Genomic DNA, 27,566 nt, shown 5'->3' with positions numbered 1-27,566 from the left:
CAGCAGGATATAAGGACACAGAGTCCACCATTTTCTTCAGGGGAACTGATCTCTGTCATCTGGAAAGCAGTTGTAATTCTGAGTGATCTTCAGCCCTCACCTGGAGATTTGCAACCATGGTTTCCCCCAACAGACTCTAAGAAGAAATTTATTTTGCCTCAGAACATCAACAGCAAACTGTTTAGAATGTTAGAGGGAAAGGCCAGTGAGGCCGCATATGCAAACGACCTCTGTGTTCCGAGGCAAAGGCAAATCAGGCCACATATGCAAATGACCTCTGTGTTCTGACTGGCTGTGGGGGGGAGAGGAACAGCACTCTGTTTAGAATGTTGGAGGCAGGACTCAGGCAAAGCAGCCAGTGGATAGAGAGACCCTCTGAATGACAGATCAGAGAGCAAACTGATTTTGGAGCGTGTTGGAATGTTCAGGGGAATCCATAACCAAAATTGAATTATATATACCGGAGGATGCTTACATTAGGAAACAGGCTCTGTGTCAGAACTAACAAAAAGGTGCGAAAATCCCGAGTTATAGGTAAGGCAAACAACACCCCACATCTCATGCATACCATCCAGCCCTTAGGTCACTATGGCAACCCTGACAGATATACGGTGCCTTATCTACATCCTAGCCTGGCAGATAAGACTCCAAGGCCAGCTCCCTTGGGAACCGGCACTGGGGCACAGCTTAAGAAATGGTTGTGGCTTCTAAAAGCATTCACTCCAAACAACCCATTGACTCCCTTCAGGAATTCCCTCCCCCAATATTATGGCAAGCAGTGAAGTGGATCGAAGAGAAACTAAACTAAAGATTGACACTCCGTACCTTCCCCTCTTTGCCCTTTTTCCACTAGTGTGCTCCTGGAGGTCCTGGATCAGATCGTGCCTCTGCTATTCACTCATTAGATAGCCTTAGGTAAAGCCATCAGCTCTAAACTTCGATTCCCAATCCTCAGAATAATATACTGGTCTACTTTAGAGGGCTGTGATAAAGACAAGATAATGTACTTGAAAAGGCTTTATTCAGTAAGTAATTGAACTGTGAAATCAACTACCAGGGGAGGCAGTGATGGCCACAAGCATAGATAGCTTTAAAAGGACATTAGGCAGATTTATGGAGGAAAGGTCCATCAGTGGCTACTAGCCATAGTAACACCATAATGTTCTGAGTGATTTCAATTTGAAGCTGTGTAATGGTGCCCGGATTTGAAAATGTCTTGTACAGACTGTGGAAACAATTGTGACTTGTCACCACCTTGAAATTAAAGAAGTTTGCAGAAATTGTAACCTTTTACTGTTTGTCTCACGGAAGAAGATAATTGAAATGAGAGTATCTATACACGTGATCCTCATGTGAACTGACTGATCTGATGAATCTTCTGACTTGATGAATACTGACTTGAGCTTTCCTTTTGATGAACTCTCTATCTATCTATTGACTATTTATCTATTGACTAATTATTACATTGAGACTTGGATATTTTGGACTGTATTTAATGTACTTTGGTGCTTTTGGTTATGAGTATGCAATTTTCGTAGATGATACCTTTATAGAATTTGATATTTTCACATTAAAATTATAGAACATGTTTTTTTTTAAAAAAATTAGACTTTAAAACAATTAGTGTTTATAAGATTTATTTTAAAATTTCTTAGCGCATTTCATTACAGTGGAATTGTTTTCATTTCCACATTCATGCTACTGTTCAACGGCAGCCACCCTATGAAAGCCAATGTGGTTTAGCAGTTTAAGCTTCAGAGTAGGGTCTGGGAGACTGAGGTTCGAATCCCCATCTTGCTGTGGAAGCTCAGTGGGTGATTTTGGAGCAGTCACATACTTTCAGCCTAACCTACCTCACAAGGTTTTTGTGCAGTTAAAAAAGAGGAAAGGAGAATAATGTAAGCTGCTTTGTTGCCCACTGTGGAGAAAGGTAGGATATAAATGAAATTAATAAATAATAAATTTAGCTGAAGATGGGAGGCAGATAAAAGGTGGGTTGGTGAATGGTTGAGAAGGAGAGAATGAGGCAGAGAAATGGGAGAGGATGTGGGGAGTTGCCAGGGTAGGGAAATAGCAAATAGTGTGGAAAGAGCAAATAGTGTGGGGAAGGGATACAGGATGAGTGCCACCCCATGAGTCCTTGAGGGTTCCCACGTGAGACTGACCCAGTGGCCAGCATCACAAATGCGGGCCACAGCTTTCCTAGGTAGAGGCTGCTGGGGGGGAGTTTAAGACAGATGGGCAGATAAAGGTAGGTTGGCTGCTGGGAGTGAAGGAGATAGTGTTGCCAACTCCAGGTTAGGAAATTCCTGGTAGAGTTCCCAGGTCCTACCTAGCCACCATTGGGGGGCTCCTGGGTCCTCTCTGGGATCTTCTTCCATGCGTGCTTCAATTATGTCAACCAGAAGTTACATCACTGCATCGCTGACATCGGGGTGATTGTCAGGCCCCCAGTTAAGTCACTCTCCACACACACTATTGGCAGTGAAATGTTTATGAGAGATATGCTTGCTGTAGGTTCAAGAACTTTTGTTAGGGCTGAAGAAAACCCGGGAACTTACAGGTTATAGGTAAAAGCATAAAATTCCACATTCACCCATGTCACACCTACCCCCCTAGCATTTCTATGGCAACACAGACAGATACATGGTGCCCTATCTAACCTAGGCATAGCACAAAGATTCACCAAGGTCAGTCCCATGACAACCAACCCTTGGGGCACAACTTCAGGAATAATTATGGCTTCTACTCCCATGCACTCTCACAACACCCCCCCCCCCCCCAGGAATTCAACATGACAAGCAAAGGGGAAGACAAACAGAACTTAAGGAAACAAACGTTAACCCTGGGCTTGACAGTAATCCTCTAGTTTTTGGGCAAAACTTTTATTTTTCTCTCTTCAAAACCATAGAGTTTGTCCAAAAAATATCATGAGATTATCACAGGTACCCCCTTTGATGTCCACCAGACGGACTTTGTAATGTGTGAATCAGTCCCAAGAGATCACTACACGTGGGCTTCCTCCTAAGTGGGGCTTCTGAATCTGGGGCTGATTCTCCACAAGCAGCTGTGCTGCCCTCGTTCTTCAGTTTGCTACAGTTGCATTGGCCAATTTCACACTATTTGCTGCACTGCTGCATTTTGACCCGCATCTCCCCCCATTTCCCCCCGTGTCTTCTCGATCTCAAAAAACAAGGATCGAGAAGACGCGGGGGAAATCAGGGGGAGATGTGGGTCAAAATGCAGCCGCACAGCAAATAGTGTGAAACTGACCAATGCAACCGGGGCAAACGGAAGAGTGAGGGTGGCACAGCTGCTTGTGGGGAATCGGTCTAGGTCTCCTCACTCCTAGTTCAAAAGTCTTACCAGGCCAGCTCTCTAGTTTAAAGTGCTGGATTTTTATCTCTTTAACAATGTACATTTTGCACAAGGCAGCCGGGAAATGGTGCGTTCATCAGGACAGGACTCGGGGCAAGAAATAAAACCTGCTATTTGCCTCTTGATATTCTAAAGAAGCACAGAATGTATAGCTGGCAGACACTTTCTGTTTGCTTTTTAAAACAAACCCTTATGCTTGTGAAGCATATGGGCAACGCTAGCCAAAGATTTTACCACCTGGAAAGCCAGCTGAATAAGATGTGGAGAAACCAGGGCAGAGCTTTACCAACTCAGCTCTCTTCCATCCAGCAAAACCAACTGAGGAAGTGAACTGATAACAAAGCCAAGGCCCAGAAAAGCGTCTTGCCACAGTGGTCCTTACCAGGTTCTTGAAGAGTGCCGTCACTTCCCTAGTGAAGACAGCCAGATTCAGGAAGCCTGTGGAAAGCTCATGGTTGTTCTGCGACAAGTGGTTGTTTCCAAAGTTTTCTAGAGTTTCAGAGTATTGTTCTTCATTCTCCACATGGGCTAAAGAAAGGGGATACTCAGAAGTAAGATCAGAAGAAAGGGTTGCCAGGTATGCAGTTTAAATCAGACAGTATGGTGTTTGCACTGACCAGAAATAACCCTTAGAAAATACCAGTCCTACGAATGTCTGTTGCTGTTGTTTTTTAATTAAGTAAAAAGTAGGCAGAATGGGGGTGTCACAGTCATTTCATGGATTGGGTCAGGGGGAATCTCATCATTTTCTGGCTCCTCCTTCCCTCCCCCTCTAGAGTCAACTAGCTCTGCTCTAAAGCACCAGAAGTTACTACCTTGCTGGATCAGGGGAATACTGTAGACATTTATCTTGATTTCAGTAAGGTTTTTGATAAGGTTCCACATAATATTCTTATTGACAAATTGGTAAACTGTGGTTTGGATCCTATGACTGTTAGGTGGATCTGTAACTGGTTGACAGATTGCACCCAAAGAGTGCTTGATAATGGTTCCTCATCCTCTTGGAGAGGAGTGACGTGGAGTGCCTCAGGGATCTGTCATAGGACCTGTTTTGTTCTGACAGGCTGGAAAACTGGGCTAAAACAAATAAAATGAATTTCAATAGGGATAAATGTAAAGTTCAGCATTTAGGTAGGCAAAACCAAATGCATAATTATAGGATGGGGAAAACTTGGCAGTAGTATGTGTGAAAAGGATCTAGGGGTCTTAGTAAACCATACACTGAACATGAGTCAGCACTGTGATGCGGTAGCTAAAAAGGCAAATGCAATTTTGGGCTGTATCTACAGAAGTATAATGTCCAGATCATGTGAAGTGACCGTATTGCTTTACTCTGCTCTGGTTAGACCTCACCTAGAGTACTGTGTTCAGTTTTGGGCACTACAATTTAAGGATATAGAGAAGCTAGAATGTGTCCAGAGGAAGGCAACGAAAATGATGAGGGGTCTGGAGACCAAGTCCTATGAGGAAAGGTTGAAGGAGCTGGGTATGTTTAGCTTGGAGAAGAGACAACTGAGAGGTGATATGATAACCATCTTCAAGTACTTGAAGGGTTCATATAGAGAATGGTGCAGAGTTGTTTTCTGTTGCCCCAGAAGGTTGGACCAGAACCAACAGGTTGAAATCAAATCAGAAGGGTTTTCAGCTAAACATTAGGAAGAACTTCCTGACAGAGCAGTTCCACAGTGGAACAGGCTTCCTTGGGAGGTGGTGGGCTCTCCTTTTTCGGAGGTTTTCAAACAGAAGCTAGATAGCCATCTGACAGCAATGCTGATTCTGTGAACTTAGGTAGACCATGAGAGGGAGGGTAGGAAGGGTTGTATCTATAGCCAGTTATAGGGTTGCCAACTCTGGGTTAGGAAATACAGATAGATTTGAGGGGTAGAGCCTGGGGACGGACCTCAGCAGGGTATAATGCCATAGAGTCCGTTGCCCAAAGCAGCCATTCTCTCCAGAAGAACTGATCTTGGAGATCTCCAGGTGCTGCCTGGAGGCTGGCAATACTAAGGGGAGGGCCAGACCTGTAGATTTGAGGGGTAAAGCCTGGGGAGGGCAGGGTTTGGGGTGCGGAAGGACTTCAGCAGGGTATAACGCCATAGAGTCCACTGCCCAAAGCAGCCATTATAATAGCTGGGAAATTTTCTGTAGGGGAAATGATGTGCTGTGGCTGAGGAACATGGTGATTTCTGGGAGATCTCCAGGCCCCACAGGGAGACTGGCAACTCCAGTGACTGTTTAAGGGAAGATTGGGATATGTATTTTACCTCAGGACACATTCAATGACTCCCAACAGCGACAACAAACTGTTTAGAATGTTAGAGGCAAAGGCCAATCAGGCCATATATGCAAATGACCTCTGTGTTCTGACTGGCTACTGGGGGGAGAGGAACAGCAAATTGTTTAGAATATTGGAGGTGAGACTCAGGCAACGCAGCCAGTGGACAGGAACAGCTTCTGAGTGACAGATCAGGGATCTAACTGATTTGGGATCATGTGGAATGTTCAGGAGAGTCCATGACCAAAACAATTATTATATAGAGAGATGGCATAATTTAACTGCAAGATCTTGAAATGTTGATGGAATAAGGAAGACTAAAAAATTAAATTGATTGTAACTGGCAACTTTCACTAAACACAATAATTTTCAGAAAGGAGATCTAAGTGGATCTAAATTCTGCAGGGCCTGTAAGACGGAGCTCTTCCACCAGGCTTCAGTTGAGGCAGCAGGCGCCCCCCCCTCTACTGGGCCCCCTCTTCAGCTGGCCAGAGCTGTTTTACCATCTGGGAACCCCAATCTGAAATAGACCTCATCTGTTGAGGCTCTGGATCAGAACATAGGAATTTTATTGTATTTTATCTGATGCATTTTAATTGTTTTTAATTGTTCGTGTATTATATTTGTGGGGAGGGTGGGATAAAAATCTAACGAAATAAAAATAAAGTTGCAATTAGTTTTGTAATCCTAGACCTATTGCATTGTTTAGTGAAGGTCCTTGCTGTTTCAATTGTTTTTTAACAAATTGTAATCCACTTAGAGTCTCAATGAGAAAAGACAGGCTAAAATCAAGCAAGCAAGCAAGCACATCTATTGTTTTTGTTAAGCCATCTGGTAACCCTATTAGAAGAGTACAGTGGAATCAGACCAAGGGTCCATCTAAGCAAGCATCTTGTTACTTACAGCAGCCAACCTGATGCCTTCAGAAAACTCACAGGGAGGGCACAAAAGCAACAACTGCCCCCAACTATGGCCCCCAGGAACTGAAATTCACTGCTGGGGTGGGCTGCTGAGGTGGACTGGCCATGTAACTCAAATTTCCTAGTAGGCCAGTGCCCTAGAGCAGGGCTCCTATCCAGCCTGTGAGCAACTAGTTCTCTGCTGCTTCCTGCTTCTGCTTAGGGATCCCAAGTCCCCCCGGGGGGCGGGGAAACCCCCACTCCAGAGGCCTGTTCCCCGCCGCCGCTGGAGCGGGCCCCGGGGGGAACTCCACCCCGACGTGTGTGTCACCCGGAAGTGACGCAGGCATGCTGGGGGCGGGGCCACGACCATACAAGGGAAAACTCTATGGTTTTCCCTTGTATGGTCATGGACCCACCACCAGCGTGCCTGGCGTCCTCCCGTCACTTCCGGGTGGCGTGCGCACACAAGACACTGACCGGGAGCCCCCCGCTCCCGGCGAAGATACACTTGGCAACCCTACTTCTGCTTCCTGTTTCCTGCATTGCAGCTCCTTTTCCCGAGTCACTCCTATTTCCTGCTTCACAAAGGACAGAAAGAAAGCTAAGCCTCCCTTTCCTCCATTGGCTGAGGGCTCCTCCCCCTTCTCCTGGGGAGGAAGGGGGAAGGAAAGAGCCAGAGAGAAAGAGAAACAGAGTCCTGTGGCACTTTTAAGAAGACCAACAATGTTTTATTCCAGGTATAAGCTTTTGTGTGCAAACACGCTTCTTCAGAGCCAGAGAGAGAGACCCATGGAACCTTTTAAGACAAATGGCATTTTATTCCAGGTATAAGCTTTTGTGTCAGACAGAGAGAGGGAGGGAGGGAAATTTTAGAGCAACAGAGAGAGAGAGATGGGGTCCCATGGCACTTGGAGATATTCCCCTTTCCAATTCTAACAGATGGGGGGGAGGAAACCTAACAGCACAGCTTGCAGTCTTTATTAGTGGAAGGGAATAAGAGTTTAGTAGCACCTTAATGACTAACAAAATTAGCAGCAGGGTAGGAGCTTTCGTGAGTCACTGCTCACTTCTTCAGATACAGCTAGAATGGAAGTCCATCTGTCCTTATATCTTGGAGAGTGAAGTGATTTCAGACACCAAATGACAATATCCCGCATTGGTATTTAGAGAAGAAACCTAGGTCCCATCCAGGAGGATGCATTGCCTTCCTGAGCTTCATTATCAGTTGCAATTCAGCAGTCTCTCTTTCTAATCTCCCTTTGAAATTCCTTTGTAGAAGAACTGCTACTCTTAAGTCAGCAACTGAATGTCCTGGAAGGTTAAAATGTTCTCCCACTGTTTTTTTAATGTTGTTGTTTCTAATAGCAGTAGAAAGAGTAAAAGTCCATAGCACCTTAAAGACTAACAACATTCGTGGTAGGGTATGTGCTTTTGTGAGCCACTGCTCACTTCTTCAGCCTTATTTCCATTTATTCTTTGCATCCTCCAGGACTGAATTCTCCTGGACTAAATTGAGACCTAGGTTTCCTGTCTCATTACCAACGCTGATATCTCCATGCCTACTACCCCTCTGCATATCACACTTAATCCAATCAAGCCTGCTATTGCCATTTGGCATCTGAAATCACCATTATAAAGTTTATCTCCAGTACCTCATGTTACATTTTACAGCACACATGGCCTGGCGTTACGAAGTGACATTTATGCCAGATCTGGCCCTCGTAAAAAATAAGTTCAACAACTCTGCCATCGAGGGTCACTGCCCCAGCAACTCTTTTGGGGCTGGTGCCTGGGGAGTGTGACGTCGCTTCTGGGCGATACTCTAGGAATTTCTCCAATCTCTATGGTCTTTCTTTAGAGATTGAGGGAAATTCCTAGAGAGCATCATCAAACACCATCTACCCTCCATTTTTCTCCTGCTCAACATATTATTAAGGGTAGGGAACTGAGATCAGGAGTAGGAGCTCTCCCACTGCCACCAGGCCAATGGTAAGCGTAAGTATAGCCCGTTTCCAAATCATACATCATCATATTTTGCAGGCAATAGACTGAGAGAAAAATGTTGCCAGATCTAACCCTGTGTTGATGCCAAGTGGTTTGTAAAGGGTGCTTTCTCCAAAGCCCTGAACAGACAGCAATTACCAGGCAGTGACACTAACCTCCCTCCTTTTCCACCACACCACCATGCATGGAACTTTAACTTACTGAGACCAGAGGTATGAATGGCTTTCACATATTTCTTGATTCGCTGAAGAATGGCTTGGTCGCTGTCCAAGCTCTGCAAGGCAAGAGTACAAAGAGCTCATCAGAGTGCTGGGTAGTGCCAGGCCACACAAAGTCCCTTTGAAGCACCCGTTGTTGGCAGATGTTCAGCACAGCTGCTAGGGTACCGAAAACTGGGTAGATCCCAGTCACAGGAGGGAAAGTGATCTGGCTGGCTGAGATGGGCAGAAAATTCCATGTGGCCTTGGGCCAGAAGGCCGGGTCCAATCTTCTCCCCAGTGCCAGGAGGGGAGGGGCTGTCCCTGACATGATAACATCATGCAAAGTAACATCATCACATCAGGGATGGAGTGTCATGCACACAAACCCCTCCCCCTGCTTTCCCCCAACCATTTAAAGGGAACCCTCCCTTTAAATGGTTGGGGGGGGAGTGGGCACCCTGCGTGCCTGCCCTGCAAGCAATGAATTTGCCACTTGCAGGGCAGGTACGGGCAGTCCCTGCCTGAAAAGGGCAGGTACGGGCAGTCCCTGCCTGAAAAGGGCATGCACGTGCCCTTGCAAACAGCAAGTTCACTGCTTGCTGGGCAGGTGTGGGTGGCCCCTGCTTGAAAAGAGCAGGCGCCGCGCCTGCCCTGCAAGCGGCGAATTTGTGGCTTGCAGGGCAGGCACACACGGCCCTCACTTGAAAACAGCATGCATGGCACTCGCTCTTTTCAAGCAGGGCCGCAGATGACTGCTGGAGGTGGGGCTTCCCCCTGCAAGCCAAGTCGCCAGCATCTGGGGGAAGCCCCAAAAATCAGGGGATCCCCTGCCCCCACCTGGGAACTGGCATCCCTAGCAGCTGGTCCATAGGTAACATGGGGCACATGGGGCCCATGGGGCCTGGCTCCCTAGTGTTTCTTCTGGGCCCCCTCCCTCCAGGGCTGCCCCCCAAAGTGCTCCAACTGACCACCTGCACGGTACTTTCATTTCATTAGCTGGTGGCCCCCCCCGAGGCACTATCACAGTTTGGGCTTTCTGGCGTGTGTTGCTAAAATGTTTGTGCATACTGCTACTACTGTTGTTCTTCAGAGTTCACCTCTTTGGTCAGGGTGTCTAGAAATTAAATCTCAGGAAATGGTGCAACAGGAAAAGAATGGAGATGTAAAAGATAATTTGTTTTGTTTTGATAACTACTGAAAATTGGTATAATTGTATTTTAAGTACTTGTATTTTAAGTAACTGTTACCTGTAGAAAAAGTGGATTTGGGAAAATAGAATACTGAAGTATGGGGCTGGAGGTCGGAGCACTGCTGGAAGCCGGCTGAGGGGGAAAGGGTGGGGGGTAGGATATAGGTTAGGATTGTAATGGTGAATATAAGTTTATGTTAACATGTCTAAATATATCCTAATAAATTGTTTAAAAAAAAAAAAGGAAATGGTGCAACTTATGTTTCACCTCTTTTGCACATCCACACATATTGATGCCAGGGCAACACATAGCACACTCCCTGACATATGCACTAACACATCAAGGCACCATGCAGCACACACCCTCTGCCCACTTTCATGTGCTCCAACTGAGAGCCGCAGTGGTATAGTGGTCCAAGTGTCAGGCTAGGATTTGGGAGACCCAGGTTCGAACCCCCACTCTGGCATGGAAACTTGCTGGGTGACCTTGGGCCAGTTACTCTGTGTAAATCTAACCTACCTCATGGGGTGGTTGTTAGGGGAAAACGGAGGCAGGGGGAACTATGTAAGCCACTTTGGGTCCCCACTGGGGAGAAAGCATACCTGAAGGATCACCTTCTCTGCTACCTGAGCCCTCTGGTAATCTGCATAGATCCTGCTTTGTTTGCCCCATCATCTGAGGCTAGACAGCTAGGTTGCACAGAAGTGATGTCATCATACCAGGGACACCAAAGATGTGCCCCACTCCCAATTTCATTCACCCAAGCATTTCTTCTGACCAGCAGCCAGCAAAGTGAGCCAGAGGCAGAAGATCCTCTACCCCTGCAGGAAATCGGCAACCCTAATTCTACCCAAGATGCAAACAAAATGGGCCTATGATTATGACCTGGAAGATCTTTTCCCCTCACTCTTCCTGATTTTTGTTAGTTAAGTTTATTTAGGTTTAATAGCCCTCAGCCCCGGGAGACTGGACAGCTGTTCTGTGGCTCACAAGGCCCTGTTTTCACCTGCCCATCCTGCCTGGTGGGGCTATTTCCCTTCTTCATTCGCTGCCACCACTCACTGGAGTAACACCGCCTTCCTAGAGGAACAGTGAGACCCCTCTGGCTGATTCCCCAACCCGGGAAAGTGGGTACCTTGATCTTTGGGCGCCCCTCCAATTTGGGCCCGGTTGGGTTCCCTGGCCTCCCTTTGCTTCTGGTAATGTGTTGAGCGGGGAGGACTAAGTGGTCAAGGCACTTCCAGGTCTTATAACTCAAAAAGGTTTATTTGAACTATATACAACTTAGGCACAAAAATTAACACAACCGGGCACAGAAAATAAACAGGATTAAACTGCAATTCCTCTGTCCCTACACACACCCTCTCTACCTCTGGAGGTTGTGGCCTCAGGATAGGATTTGCTTTCCCCCTCCTTGTTGTTGTGGAGAGAAACTCCAGCCCTCCTCGGGACTGGTCACCAGTACTGCTACTCTTCTAGGCTCTCCACCATGGTTTATAGTGGCCTGGATTGCCCACAAAGTGTGGAGTAGCAGGAGTCCCACCTGTACACTCTCTTGAAGCTGCTGTCCAAGCTGAGCCAAAGGCCAAGACTAGGCTGAGACTAAGCCTTTATCTGCCAGGCTTCTGGGAAATGTAGGCCAGGAGGTATGGCCGCCCCATTGTTCCCTATGGAGCACCTCCCCCCTCCAGAGGACTACCAGACTGGCAGCCATTTTAAAATAAACTGCTGCTTCTGCATGGCAGCCATTTCGTTACATAGCCCATAGGCCATATACCATAAAAGAAAATTTTAAGAGTTTAACAGAACAGTAAAACAAAAATTTGCCACATCACGATGCAGTTTTGGCAGAGGCTGCTCAGAAGTAGTCTTAATCTTGCTGCATCAGGAAAACACTGAGAGCCAGACTATGTGTGAAACTAGAGGGTTGTGACTGGATTCCACAATGTATAATTTAGTTGCTTTAAAAAGCCCATATCGGTGAGGGCCATGGTAAAATACATGGATTAACTCATCCCCTATTGAAATTACCTGCTTGTTGCTTTCAGCCACAGTGGAGGAGAAGAAAATAGGTACCTTGTAATACTCACTTTTCCCCTCTCACCAGAGCTAAAAGCAGTTGGGGGGAAAGCAGTTTTAGGGTTGCCAACCTGGGGTTCTCCCAGAATTACAATTTCTGGAGATTTGGGGGTGGTGCCTATGGAGAGGAGAATTCAGGAAGGGATTTTACCTAGAATCTATAGCATATTATAAAGTCCGCCCTCTGAAGCCGCCATTTTCCCCAGGGGAACTGATCTGTGTAGTCTGGAAATCAAATGTAATTCCAGGAGAACTCCAGGCCCCACCTGGAGATTGGCAACTTTAGTTCTCCTGGAGAAAATGACAGATTGCTAGGGCAGACTCTATGGTATCATATCCCTGCATAGCAACCCCTGCCCCCAACCCAAACTTCACCCCCCTGGTACCATCCCCAAATTCTCAGAATTTCCCAAGTTGGAATAGGTAATTCTGCTAGTAGTACTGGACTTATTCAACACATAGATCATAATGTGTGAGTCCTTGAAAAAGAGCAATTGGCCTAGAGTCACCCAGTGATCATCATGAAAGAGTGGCCCTGACCCTAGTCCAAAACTCTGGCCAGTACCCCACACCAGTTACAACCACATCAGTCTCCAGATCAGGATTGAAAAGATGCTACTTTCCCCCAGCAGGAAAATAACACCCAGTTTCAATCCCATAACTTTTAATAGTTTTTGGAAAGGGATATCTCGATTTGTAGTCGATTTTAGGAGATTCAGGCTGGGAACTTTTCAAAACATGTCCGCCATCTTGTGCGACACTCTGCGCCCCCCCCCCATTTGACTTCATTTTTGACATGGAATCTAATATGTACAATATGTACAGCACTCTGAAGTTTTGTAACCATTTTAATTGAGTGGATAGACTGTCTGGAATTGTATCCATTCATGAAGCACCATAAACAGCCTGAAAGTTCGAGGAATGTTTGCAGAATGTTAAATCTCTCTATATAAAAGAAAGTCCCCTCACCGTAAAATCAACGCCCAGGCCAAACCGCTGGACCTAAAGACACCAAATTCGGGGAGAGCACTCCCACCATGGCATAAGTGCTCGCTAAGAAGGGCTTTTTTAGAAATTTGACCCCAAGAGGGTCGAAAGGGGAGAAATGTGCTCCCCCCCATTGATTCCTATGCGGTTGCCAGGCAGCTCTCTCCCTGCACCCCCCACTCTCTCATTGGTCAGCTGCAGATCTCAGAGTTCTGAGGTAAAAAACCCAACAGTTACAGGGGACTGCAGACAGCTAATGACAGCTGAGGAAATCAGGAGTGGCCAGTAAGCACCTGTGAGGTTCAGTAGTGCAGCTGGCCCAGCCTTTCCGATGGCTTACAACACACTCCCCCCACCTCCTACACCTAACAGGCAGTTGTCTGTTGGGTGCAGCTCTACCTCCACAGTAGCTTCTAATACTCCTCCCCCCTCCCCCTCATACACTGGACAGGCAGCTGCCTGTCAGGTGTAGGAGAGGAGGTGGGATGACTTCCAACACACTCCCCCCACCTCCTACACCTAACAGGCGGTTGTCTGTTGGGTGCAGCCCCACCTCCACAGTGGCTTCTAATACTCCTCCCCCTCCTACACTCGACAGGCAGCTGCCTGTCAGGTGTAGGAGAGGAGGTGGGATGCTTAGAGGCACCGGGGAGGTTTGCTCAGCAGGATTGCCTTAGCACTGCAGCTGGCCCAACCTCCCCAATGCCTTTAAATACAATCCCTCCCAACACCAGAAGGGCCAGTGTCTGTCAGGTGTAGGAGCAGGGCCATAGTATGAGAGTTTATGGGGAGATAATAAAAGACATTTCAATGTGTACCTCTCTCATGAACCTGAAGAAATTTCAACCACATCACCACTCCCTCACACCAACTCCCCCTCACACCTCTCACCTCTTACTGCCCCCAAGAAAGCTCTTGGCAAATGTCGAGTCAGATACACCAATGCTACAAGGAGGAGTCAACTTAGGTATGCAGCAAAGACAATTGCACATGGTACTCCTGTGGAGCACTGACCTGCGCAGGCCAAGTACCAGCAAGATCACCCTCAGGTGCTCAGAACAACACAGTCTCCATATGAGCAAAACAATCCAGGAACACAAGTAGAGAGGCCATCACTTTCATGGAAGATGGCAAGAATTGACTTAACAGATGACTGCTTCTTAAATGGACAGTTCTATGTTGCCTGCTCCAGAGTGAGATCATCAAGCAGCCTGGTGATCCTAGCACCTGAGGGCAGAACCACCAATGTGGTCTGCAGAGAAGTCCTTTGATCGAGGAAAAAAAAGTACGCATGTCTCACTTAATTTTTTACACTACAGTCTTCTCCACTAGAATTCCAACAACTGTCACATTTCAAACTTCACGTCATCGGTATTATAACTGGATTTACGGAACTTAAATACCGTAGCAAAGCACGGGTATCAGAATAGTAGAGATATATTATAGTACTGACAATTTTATTTTCAGTCCTTATTCCCAGCATGGAGTTTGCCTTTTTCACTGCTGCTGCACTGCCTTCATTTTTGGTCCCTGCTGCTGCTTGATAGGGCAGCAGGAGAAAAACAGGGTTGGGAAAAAATGGCATCCCACTATGCCACAACATCACTTCCAGTTACACACCTGAAGCTTGGTGGCTTTGACCACAGACTTTCAGGGAGATCATAGAACATCCCATGACACATTGGCGTCACATCCCGTTACGTAGCCAGAAGTGATGCTGTTGGTAAGTCTTTGTTGCCCCTCCCCCCAGTCTCCCAGAGTTTGCCAGTTCTATGCTACACACTGAACTAAAAACAATATACAACTAAAAAGCCACAAGGACTAAGAAACTATAATAACTAACTATGATATGATAATAACTATGATAATAGCTATCATAAAAAAATAAACAGCAGGTAGTCTACCTCACCAACTCCACATTACATGATAGGGGGAACTTTAACAATATGGAATCCTTTCTAAAAATTTCTGGAAGGCCCTAAACTTATGCTGACAAGAGCCAAGGCCAGCAGCTACACAAAGGTCACACTGGACAGCCCCAGCTGTAGTTCAGTATCTCTGTGATGTGGTCCTCTTCCAAGTCAGCCTCAGATGCAGAGATCAGGGATAAAGCAGCTGGGGAAAATTGGCTTTCTCCAGAAAAATTAGGCTTGGAGAGGAAAGTTCCACACCTGCAGCCCTGCTCTGTGACTCTATTACTTCTATTGTGAGTCCTGCAGAGGCCCTCAGTGCAGAAATCTCATTTCCACTTGGCACTCCAGAGGCAGTTTATTCCAAACACACCCTGAAAAGGAGAGAGAATCCTTGCCAATTGTCAAAGAGAGAAAGCCTCTCTTTGGAAACCTCCCTCATTTAATGTGCACTGGAGGCTAACAAATCAATAGGACCTATTCTCCATCCTCTGTGGCTCAATGATATGGGAACCGGACTGGTTGGTACAGTGCAAAGACACCCAAATGGCAATGACATCCAACTGCGAGGTGGATGGCAGTGAAATTTAAATTAGGAGCAATGTAGCAAGTCCTCAGAGCACAAGTCAGAGACTGGCATACATCTTGGCCAGGGCCGGATTTAGACTTGCTGAGGCCCTAAGCTATACAAAACCCAGAGGCCCCCTACTCTTTTAAATTACATCAGCTGGTCTCAGAAAAATTTAAAATATATACGCCTTTTTAATATTTGAAATCATTTTTTATATTGTGTTTTTATTTGAGGCCCCAGCAGATTGCGAGGCCCTAAGCTGTAGCTTATTTAGCTTATGCATAAATCCGGCACTGATCTTGGCACATGGACAGCCAGAGCAGCTGGCTTGGCAAAGAAGCCAGAAGTCCATGGAAGGGTACAAGGTCAACAAGGGTGTGCTCCTTCCTATTTGCAGTATGTACCAGGAGTCGCTCATGCAGTTCTACACACAACTCAAGGTCTGGATCAGCCTCTTTCAACATGCACAGTAACCAAAAAAAAAAAAGTTGCCTTTGAACATATTCAGAAGTCTTTCCCCCACCACAGCCAGTTCTCAGGGATGCCACTTAGATCTTGAATCCTCACAACTGAGCAATAGCTAGTGCACAGGTCAAAGGCTTCGTGCACTCCCCCCCTCAACAAACTGAAGACAATGCAATCCTAAACAAAGCTGCACCCACTGATTTAGAAGGGTGTCAGTCTGTTTAGGATTGCAGCAAGAAGCATTTTAGGCTGGAGTGAAAGACTCATGCAAGACTACCCGGTGAACTTCAGAGCTGTGTGAGAATGTGCATGCATGAACAGCCAATTGCACTGTGCTAGTAGGAAGCAACAGTTTGGAGCAACCTGCTGAAAAGCTATGAACTGGACAACAGTCTGATGAAAAATCAGCTTCCTGTTTATGACTTAATCAGTGCTGTTTGAGCATCCCTAGCTTAGAGATCTTTTGCCACCTCATTTCAATGAAAGCAGGAGGCAATAAAAAAGTCCCAGGCTTCAAAACCATGAGACCCAGTAGATCAGACACTTCCAGGAGAAAGGGGAATGTTTTCTTAAATCCCAAATCAAACCACACAAGTTGTAAAGAAGAATTTATTGAGGAGAGGACAAAAGTCATTTATTTATTTTAGAAAGTTTATATGCTGCCTCTTCAGAGACCTGCTTAGAGAGGCTTACAGTCATAGTACAGAAAATAAAGTGCAAAACAAAAATCACACACCAATCATTTGCAAATATATACTAAAATGCAGCAGTTTAACTTCTGCTACAAGCCACCATGAAAACTCCTTTAAAAAAAGAACTGCTTAAATCCCAGTGCAGACAAACAGGTAGGAGCAAGCAGAACCAAGGCCCGGACGCTCCCCAGAACATAAGAAGAGCCCTACTGGATCAGACCAGTGGTCCATCTAGTCCAGCATCCTGTCTCACACAGTGGTCAACCAGTTCCTCTGGAGGGCCAACTACAAGGCACAGAGGCCAAGACCTTCCCCTGATGTTGCCTCCTGGCTCTGGGATTTAGTGCCTCTGAATGTGGAGGTTCCGCTAAATCATGGCTAGTAGCCACTGATAGACCTAATCTCCACTAATCTAATTCCCTTTTAAAGGTATTTAAATTCCTGTGGCCATCCCTACATCCTCTGGCAGCAGATTCCACATTTTAATCACTCTCTGTGTAAAGAAGTACCGGTATTTCCTTTCGTCCGTCCTGAATCTATTGCCCATCAGTTTCAATTGGATTCTGTCGAATTCTAGCGTTTTGGGAGAGGGAGAAAAAAATTCTTTGTCATCATCATCAGCTACCATTATTGGCATCACAACAAAACATAGATCATCAAGGGATAAAGGGTACAACCTTCATTGCTGGAGTTGAAACATTCCTCTCCTCTTAGTGGCACAACATAGAAATTTAGCCACCAAATCAGTGATCTCAGAGTTCTGGGAAGATAGTAAAAAAACCGTCTTGCAAACATCAGATTGACCCTTGCAAATCTGTAGCAGAGGTTCTAGATATATGGCACGAATATCACAGTAAAATATACAGTGCAGGAGAACATGTTCAGTACTTTCTATCTCCCCCAAACCGCAAGAACAAAGCCTAGAGGAGTATGGCATTTTTTAAAACCTCCCGTACAGTACCACAGAGGGAAGAACATTAAAACGAGCTAACATAAATGCCCTCCGATGCTCAGAAATAGTCAAGCTGGAGAAGTACTCAGCCAAAACACCATTAGTGGACATCCCCCACCACAAAGGGGAACATCTACCAGAGGCAAGACTTCTAAGTTCTTGCATCTCGATATCAATAAGTCTTTGCTTGACTAAAGCAAAAACACACCTCTCGGAAAGGTACGCACGGTCATCCAAACTGAACCCAATTACAGAATTTTTTTCCCTATGTAGGACATCGACTCAGAAGATTGTGATTCAGTTAGCATGTGAGCAATTAGGCTATTGGAATTACATCTGAAATGTAAATGGAGCCAAAATTTAATTGCTGTGATCCAAGCTTTGGTCGCTAAACACCTTTGATTTGTCTCCAAACAAATAGCTGCATAGGGCACACATGCTGGCAGCCCTAAGATTTTCCTTAAGAACTTAGATTGTACACGTTCAACTGTTTTAATAAAAGCTGAGATCCAAATTGGAATGCCATAGAGCAATTTGGCGCTAATTTTGTAATTAAACACTCAAAGAGCTGCAGGGATATATTGATTCCCCTTGGTATAAAAAAGCGGGAAATTGCGAGAATGTTACTGTTCACAGATTTTAACACTTCTTTAATTTGAGTATCCCATCCAGCTCTGGAGTGGAAATAGACTCCTAGATATCTAAAACTTTTGACCTGTTCAATCACTTGTCCTCTAATATTCCACTTAACAGGTTTCCAGTTTTTTCCAAAAGCAATGATTTTGGACTTATCAAAGTTTAGGGACAGTTTATTCAGTTCACAATAGTCTAGAAAGCAAGATAACATCCTTTTCATCCCTATTTCCGAGAGGGAAAGGAGCACCGCATCATCTGTGTACAGGAGTAACAGGACATGGGTCACCCCCAATTTAGGATTATGTCCATCAGTTCCTTCTAAGAAGGGAGCCAGGTCATTTAAAAATAGGTTAAACAGAAGGGGCGCCAAAATGCACCCTTGTTAACTCCAATAGTAATTGGGATCTTAGGAGTTGAGCATCTAACCTGGCAGGTAGTCTCAGAATGGAGCTTTTTAATCAAAAAGAGCAATCTCTCATCAATCCCCAGGTCCCTTAGTTTCCTTCACAGGATATCTCTAGGAACAGAGTCGAAGGCACCCTTGAGATCTAAAAAAGCTGTGCATAAAGTAAGCCCCTTCACTTTCCTATATTTATTTGTCAGATGGTTCAACACAATACAGTGGTCTAAAGTTGACTTCCCCTGGCAAAATCCAATTTGTTCCATGCCTAAAACTTGCTGGTTTGAAATCCATAGCTTAAGTTTATTGGCCAGGTATCTCGCATACAGCTTCCCAATGGTGGATAACAGGCTGGTTGGCCTGTAGTTACTAGGGAGCTGGGGATCTCCTTTTTTAAATATAAGGACCACTTGTCAAGTTTAAAGAAGGGAATATTGGGCAAAATGATGTCATAGAAACAATTAAGAAGATTCTTGGCAATATTTAGAGGGTCAATTATTTGTGGTGAAGAAACAGTGTCTCCTACAGGCAGAATTAAGATGTGTTTTACAAAGTATAAACTCTAATTTCAATAAGAAATATTCCTTAAAATAACTGTAAAAAATATTTTAAAGGGCCAAAATCTAAAAAGTGAGTTGAAGATGTTTATGAGAGTTTAATGCAACAAGCTATTTTAAAATATTAAAAGAATTTGGGTAAGCAATATAATTTAGAAAACAATTTGTAATGCTGTATTTTAATATGTCTATATATTCTTTAACAGAAAAGTCACAAAATGTTATTGTAATGATATGTTATGTTTTATGTTTATGAAATGCTTTAAAACATGTTTATGCACCTATATTAAGTGTAAAGAAGAACAATGATGGTAATTGAGCTGAGAACTTAATACTGAGAATGACCTCAGCCTTGGAAAGTCCAGCCAGAAGAACAGAAGACTGGGAGTTATAAACAAAGTTGTAAATCAAGAATAATGGCCTACACCTACGGTTATAGGAGTAAGAAACTCTGCCAGCTACCATCCTGTGTGCCAAGGATGAGACTGATGACTGACTGATCAAAGAGGACTGAACTGAGCATGTCTAAATGATGTCAGTGATGATGTAAAGTGAGGAGGAGCAAGAAGAGTATATAAGTCTGTATTGTATCCACTCATTGAAGTACTCAGGCTGAAAAGCTGTGGAGTGCTTCCTTTATTCAAATAAATACTTTTTATTACCCTTTACTGCCTGGAAGATTTTATTGGCTAGCCACATAAGTCAAAGAACCTGAAGCGCCTTTAGCGTATTGGCAACATCACCTTACACTTACTAACACTAAACTTAATTTGTCACACTGTTGCCCATTCACCCAGTTTGTGGAGATCCTCTTGGAGCTCTTCACAGTCAGCCTGTCTCAAACCCTTCAGCCACAATAACAATCGACTTCTGCTCACCAGTCGCTTCCTTGTACACCATGGCCCGGAGCAACAGGTGGACCAATGCCTGCTACTGCTGCTGTACAGGTCTCAGCTGAGGAGCCCTTGCAGCACTGGTACAGCAATTGCCGGAGCTTGACTCTGCGTGCTCCTAGCTGGCAGTGGCCCACCGAGAACATTCTCAGCAAGCTTAATGGCCCATCTGCCCCTGTTGTGGAGCCTAAATGTACATGCACTTGCACCTACCTGCATTTTGTACTAGGAAGGTGAAGCATCCGCTTTCCCCACTTGGAGACAGTGGTATGGAACCTCCATTCTACCACTCCACTGAGGACAGTTTGAAGCCTTCTTCTATCCTTTACTTCTTAGGTACCCTGGTGAGGAAGCTAGACCCAGAAAACTAACAACAATTTTGGCAATATTTGAATAAGGCATGTCTTAGCTAGCCACCAAAGTAGTTCCTTGTCCAGGAGAACCCCAAATTTGTGAGACTGAAAGCAAAGCAGTTCCTGCTTGACTTGTCCCTGGGCCATTAAACTTCCCAGCTTCCCATCTCATACATTTACAAGGCTTGCAGTGATCCATTGATAATAGAGTGTCAGACAACTGTGTTTCTCTAGAGCAGGGATTCTTAACCTGGGATAGATTCCAGGGGGTCTGTGTACTTGGATTGGGGGGGGGGGTTACATCTTTATTTTCACTAACCGCTAACTAAAATTTATCATTTCCTTCAATTATTAATGTAGGAAACAAACCACAATAGTATTAGCAGTATCTGTGACTTTGTCACTAATAGAAATCACAAATATTGTCATATCACATTACAGTTGTTGCAGATATCTCAAAATATCATTTAGACGCAGGGGTCTTGTTGTAGAAAAAGAGCTGCCGGAGCTCATTAGCATAACTCATTAGCATAACTTATTTGCATATGCCACGCCCCCTGACATCACCGGAAGTGTGTCAGAAGGCCCGGCTACTTACCCTCCTGCTTCATCCTCATTCCCAAACGGAATGAGGATCGAAGCAGAGGGCGAGGTAAAGAAGGGGGCGGGGCTTCACCACGTGACCGCCCCGCCCCCTAGAGGTTCTCTTCCGGAGCTCCGTACCTGAGAGCTCCCCCCCCGACTAGAGCCCTGTTTAGACGCATCACTACTTCGAAATTATGGTAGTTATTATACCCGCGGCTAGATCGCACGTGATCACAATCTTCCTGTCTACAGATGCTGGCTAACTATTGGGGAACTTTGCACCTAGTAGTCATTCAGACACCAAAGGGTGAAGTCATACATTGTTGACCTAGAACATCTACATTGCTTTCCAGTATTTCCTATCTGCAATTGTTTTTTGATCAATACGTGGAAGAAGGTGAATCTTTTTCATTGTTAAAGTTTTGCAAAACTGGACCGTTTAGTTGACTGGAAAGAAAATCTTCATACTCTTCACACAGATGAAACTCCTGTGATGCTTGGCAATACATCTGGCTTTGCTACTTTAGTGAAAAAGGAAGCTCCTCACATCGTTGTCACTCATTGCTTTTTACACACACAAGCACTGGCAACAAAGACTCCTCCAACAACCCTCGATGTAATCAACTTTATCAGAAGCAGGTCTCTGATTTCATTTTATAAAGATTTTAAGAACTGAGAGCAGAATATCAAGTGCTTCTCTACCACACAGAAGTTCATTGGCTTTCAAGAGGACAAGTCTTGAAGCACTTGTTCAAACCAAGGGGAAAAGTTTAACTTTATCTGAAAGAATAAGAAAACCCACTCTTGGAACACTTTGAAAGAAAGGACTTTATCCATGAGTTGGGTTACCTGGCAGATATTTTTAAACATATGAATGAGAAATCTTTCAATTCAAGGTTCTGAAGTCACTATTATGGATGCTACTGAAAAATTACATGCTTTTTTGGCTAAGCTGCGGATATGGAAAAAGAGAGTAGAGGCCAACATCCTTGCAAACTTTCAAATGCTGGAGGAAGTGCTTTACCAAGATGGAGCTGACAAGAGAATTTTGTAAGAGAAATCTGCAAACACCCAGAAACACTTCAGAACTCTTTCAAAAATTATTTCTATCTTGATGGCACTGAAGTTGAACCATGGATTTGCAATCCTTTTCTTTCTGATATAAACTGTATTCAAGATGAAATCATTGCTCTTAGGACAAAAAAAATATACTATATTGATTTTAAAAGTGTTTAAATCAAACAGTCCTGGAAAATTCTGGTGTCCCTTGAGAGAAGCCTGGAAGTTGGAAAGCAAGCTATGGAAGCTTTAATTCCATTTGTAACAATATATCTTTAAGAATCAGGATTTTCAGTTCTTGTAAACATCAAAACAAAAAAATGAAATTGATTGGATGTCCAACATGAAAATTAAATTTAACTTTAACTTGCCTATATTTTAAAAGTATCATCTTGTTATTTAATGCATTAGTAAAGAAGTTCATATACTACTATATCACAATTTTTTAAAAATATGTTGATAACTATTTCAATATAATTGGATTCCTTTGTAATTCTATGTATTACAGGCATCTCCAACTTCGAACAGGTAGTGATCTATTTTTTCCGGCCAAAAGTGCCGGTTATCTACCACTATGAAAATAAAGTTTCAAATTCGTTTCAAATTAGATTTTAACCCACTAAAGTTGGGTTCCACCCCCACCCCCCATTTATAATGCACCTTCTGTCATTTACTGGTAAGCAAAATAAGCAAAAACAAAACAGAGAGACGAAGATCCAGAAAGAACTGCAAACCAAGAGACCTACCTCTGACAATGTTCCCTCTAAGCTGAGTTAGTGTGAGCTAGCTCAGTTTTTTAGCCTCCAGCTCACACATTTTTGTCTTCGCTCAGGAAGGATGGCTCCAGAGCAGACTCATTTATGCAGTAGCCAAACTGCTCGCTCACAACTTTAATGCCAGTAGCTCACAAAGTAGAATTTTTGCTCACAGGGCTCCACAGCTTAGAGGGAACATTGCCTCTGACCCCTCCGCGATCTACTGGTAGATCGCGATCTCCCTGTTGGACATACCTGATGTATTATATTTTATGCATTTTAAAACACTATTCTGCGAAGGGGTCCATACATTTCACCAGACTGCCAAATAGTTCCATGGCACTAAAAAAGGTTACGAACCCCTACTCTAAGAGTTTATCTAACCTAAAGAACAAACAACCTCTTGAGTTTCAAAACAATATAAGACAGGTAATGGGAGAGTAAAGGAATACAAGAGATGGGGAAGAGCCTTCAAATTATATACGGGCAGGAGTTTGGGAACAATGAAAACAGATAGGTTACAAACATATCCTTATTTTCATCAATGAAATGCTGGAGATAGGCTTGCCATTTGTCCCCACTTTTGATAATCTGAGGAGTGAGAGGAAAAAATGGGTGGAATGGCATTAATGTGACACTGTAGGAACATCCCCTAGTCTCTATAATCTTTACCTAGCGTGTCACTGGGGAATGTCTTCATATCTTCCTGAAGCTCTCCCCCAGATGCTGCCTCCCAAAATCTCCCAGCATTTGCCACCTCAGGGCTGGAAAACCTAATTAGAGGCTCTGTGTTTCATTATTAAACCCAAAGTCTTAAAACGGCATGGGCTCAAGGACCCCAAAGTTTACCACCTTCTTTAGATCCCATCCTGACCACTCTGATCATCCAAAAGAAACTTCCTCAACAGTATACCTAACATCACATTTTAATAATAGATCTCTACCACTAAGGTTTACGGAGGGCTTTTTTTGTAGAAAAAGCCCAGCAGGAACTCATTAGCATAATAGGCCACACCCCTGACAGCATGGCTCATTAGCATATTAGGCCACACCCCATGCCTTACCTTGGCTTGCCCGGGCACCTTGTGGCTGCGGGGCGTCCAGGCAAGCCCCCCTTTGATGGGAAGGCAGTTTAAACTGCCTTCCCTTGGACATTTAAATGCCTCCCCGATCCTTCCAGGGCCTCCCCTGGCCTGCCCACCTCAGAGTCGCCCGGGGGTGTGTGTGCTCTCCAGGCCTTTCCTCTGTAGCCAGGTACACAGAGGTTTTGGCTGTAGTGGGTGTGGCCAACTCTGAAGACAGCCGGAACTCCGTTCCTGCTCAAAAATAGCCCTGGGTTTACGATACAGGAATCCACACTGTATGGTCCATTCTTAGCCGTCTCAAAAAGTCAGCTACACCATCTAAATAATCAAAGGCAAAATAAGAAACAATCTGGCAGGAGCTGGCTGCATCAGTTTCCAAAGCATTTACTGGTTGTTGAATGGAATATTATTTTTTGAATTCTGCATTTCAAGGGGGATGTGATGTAAACAAAAGGTTTAGCAAATGACTAGATTGGAACAGGGCTATAGGATTGTTCACAGCTGGCCAAAGAGAGAAAGGGGAGGAGATCCTGTTAGAGTGGCCCAGGAGGGGAGCTAATTAAAAAAAATGGACTGCCTCAAAGGACTTACAGTCATGGAATGTTGCAGATGGAAGTAGCAAGAGCTGGAGAATTTCAACAAACACTTCATTCACTTGGACTTCCAGCAAAAAAAGTCTCATGGGCTCAGAAAAACAAACAAACTCCAAGGCAGGAGGAGGGAAGATGTCATTGTCCAGGTTTAACTTTCTTTTGGCCTTCTGCTACTTTGAGCCACCTGCCATGCCTCATTTTTCCTCTTTGGGAAATGGGAGATGAACAACCAGCACCCAATTCCACTTGACCACTCCCAAAGTTCAGGGACCACATGGAGACATTGGATCCAATGCAGGGTCGGCTCACCCACTAGGCGAACTAGGCATTCGCCTAGAGCGCCAGGCCCTGGATGGGGTGCCAAGCTGTGCCTCCCCCCTCCTCCCCCCCCTTTGGTGGCGGCGAGGGGGGAGGAGGCGGTGGTGGCAGCAGCAAAAAGGTGGCTGGCTCCAGAGGTCCCCAGGTCTCCAGGCCCCACCAGGAGGTTGGCATCTGTGCCATAAGGCAGCCTTGCCTAGGGTGCAGAAACACCTCGAGCCGGCCCTGATCCAATGCTATGACTCCATTCTATCAAGTTTTCCTCTAACAAAGAAAGATTTCCTTCAACAGACAGACCTTTCTCCATTTAAGGAAGACATAGCTGAAGAGAGTAAACTTAGAGGAATGGAGCACAATATTACGTTTTAGATGCCCCACTTTTCTCCCCTGTAAAAAGCAGCTTATATAGTATCATTCCCACTCTTCTCATTTTTACCCTTAGGACAACCACCCTGTGAGGTAGGTAAGGCTGAGAAAAAGCAATTGGCCCAGGGTCACCTATAGGATTGCCCCCTCCAGGTGGTGGCTGAAGATCCCCCACTATTACAACAGATCTCCAGGCAACTGAGATCAGTTCATCTGGAGAAAACAGCCACCCTGGAAGGTGGACTCTATGGCATTATACTCCACTGAAGTCCCCTCCCCTCCCCAAACCCTGTCCTCCTCAGGCTCCACCCCCCAAATCTCCAGGTTTCCCCCAGCCCAGAACTGGCAACCCTAAGTCACTTAGCAAGTGTCCATGGCATAAGAACATAAGAGACGCCAATGTTGGATCAGGCCAAAGGCCCATCCAGTCCAACACTCTGTCACACAGTGGCCAAAAATACCAGGTGCCATCAGGAGGTCCACCAGTGGGGCCAGGACATTAGAAGCCCTCCCAAAGTTGGATCCTCCAGATCCTAGTCCAACACTATAATATAGACACCCCCTAGGGTTGCCAGCTCTGGGTTAGGGAATCCCTGGAGATTTGGGGAGATCAACAGTAATAGCAGGGGATCTCCATGTGCCATCTGGAGGTCGGCAACTTGCCACTACTGCAATGCCAGTTTTCAGTCACAGTCTGAATGCACTGATGGCTTATCAGTTCACACATGCCATTCTTAGAGTAGTCCATATGGCCAGGGATATCAGGGAGAGACCACGGGGAGGCAACTTCCTTGCCTGAAATGGTCATGTTAGAAAGTAACAAGATATGTCCTCTTTGAACATTCAATATAACCCAAATCCAGTACCACGGAAAACTGGATTCAAGAACCTTTTCACCTGTTTCCTTAACCTTCACAGCTTGGCCTGTTTCCACTATAATTCCAGTGAGGTAGCAGCATTAGTCTATACCTTACTCTGATTGTTCCATGCAAATCCTTTCCTTTAGTTGTTTTAATAGCTTTCCTCTAGCTGGACAGGGCAATAGCTCTTGGGAAGGGGGGAGAGTGGCCAGAAAGGACTTAAAAGTTACAAGAGAGAACTGTATCTCATCCTCCATACATTCCCCTTATTGTGACAACACACGTTTGGCATGCAATTGCCCAGTGTGTGTAGCTCAAAGTCTCAACTGTGCAGGAAGCAATCAAAAGAGGAAGGAAGAGGTTTGGGTAACATGGGATGAATGTGAACAAATCTGTCATATGGATCGCATACTTGCAACAAATATAATAAATATATTTTACAATAAATAAGATAACCCTCCTGCTATGTACTATATTGATTTTGGTGTAGTGGTTTGGGGTAGTGGTTAAGTGCGCAGACTCTAATCTGGGAGAACCGGGTTTGATTCCCCACTCTTCCATTTGCACCTGCCTGGATGACCTTGGGCAAGCCGCAGTTCTGATAAGAGCTGTCCTTGAAAAAAAGAGCCGTTTCTGTCAGCCCCACCTACCTCACAGGGTGTCTGTTGTGGGGAGGGGAAGGGAAAGGAGTTTGTAAGCCGCTCTGAGACACCTTTGGGTAGTGAAGGATGGGGTATAAATCCAATATCATCTTCTTCTTCAATACTCAAGATCTATTTATGGGAGAGGTGGCGCAGGCAGTAAATTCCTGCAAGTAAAACTATCTCCGAACAGCCTTAATAGCTGTTCGAGTCCCACCGCGGCCGGGGTGAGCTCCCGGCCCTTATCCTAGCTCCCGCCCACCCAGCAGCTCGAAAGCCCTTAACAGCAATTCAACAAATGGGTACCCACTCCTTAAGAGTGGGGGGGCACCCTACCCTACCTCCAATATTGGAGGGCAGCGGCGGTGGCTGGATGATGCGGTGAATCGATGAGCGGCGAGCCGGTAGAGAGAACATGGCGACGGATCGGCAGCAGGTGACTTGGGAGGCGATTGGAGGCAGCGTGGAGGCGTGGTGACGTAAGCACGGTCGGAGCCCCTGGGACAGAGACCATTTGCGACCTCATCGTGCAGCTGCGCGCCATAAAAGGACCATCCCAGGAAGCCGAGCCGAAGAGACGGAAAAAGACCTCCGCCGAAGGACACTACCGCCTGGTCCTAGCAAGACCCCGTCACAGAAAGACCTACGCTGCGTAGGTGCCTGGAAAGGCATCCATCTCCCCTGATATGTATGTGGCCCTAGTTAGGCGATTAAATGTATATGTGTAAACCGCTCCGAGCCTCCGGGAAGGAGCGGTATAGAAATGTAATGTAATAAATAAATAAATAATAAATAAATTTATTTGCTTCATTTATACCCCATCTTTTCTCCCCAGAGAGACACAAAGCAGCTTACATCAT

At 45.2% G+C, this 27,566-nt stretch overlaps 1 protein-coding gene across 1 annotated transcript in view; it reads right to left on the bottom strand.

Annotated features, from left to right (window-relative positions):
• Positions 1–27,566, bottom strand: part of ASAP3 (ArfGAP with SH3 domain, ankyrin repeat and PH domain 3) — a 96,994-nt gene that overhangs the window by 64,119 nt on the left and 5,309 nt on the right. The window contains exons 2-3 of the mRNA XM_015410239.1: positions 8,761–8,833; positions 3,761–3,906 (exon numbers count right to left, since the gene is read on the bottom strand). Of these exons, the coding sequence (XP_015265725.1) occupies positions 3,761–3,906; positions 8,761–8,833 (219 nt within the window). The remainder of the gene's footprint in view (positions 1–3,760; positions 3,907–8,760; positions 8,834–27,566) is intronic.

The sequence above is a fragment of the Gekko japonicus genome, unplaced genomic scaffold (assembly GCF_001447785.1).
Source record: "Gekko japonicus isolate JY-2015 unplaced genomic scaffold, Gekko_japonicus_V1.1 scaffold1200, whole genome shotgun sequence".
NCBI classification, from domain to species: Eukaryota; Metazoa; Chordata; class Lepidosauria; order Squamata; family Gekkonidae; genus Gekko; species Gekko japonicus.
This window is presented reverse-complemented; position numbering and strand designations above follow the sequence as displayed.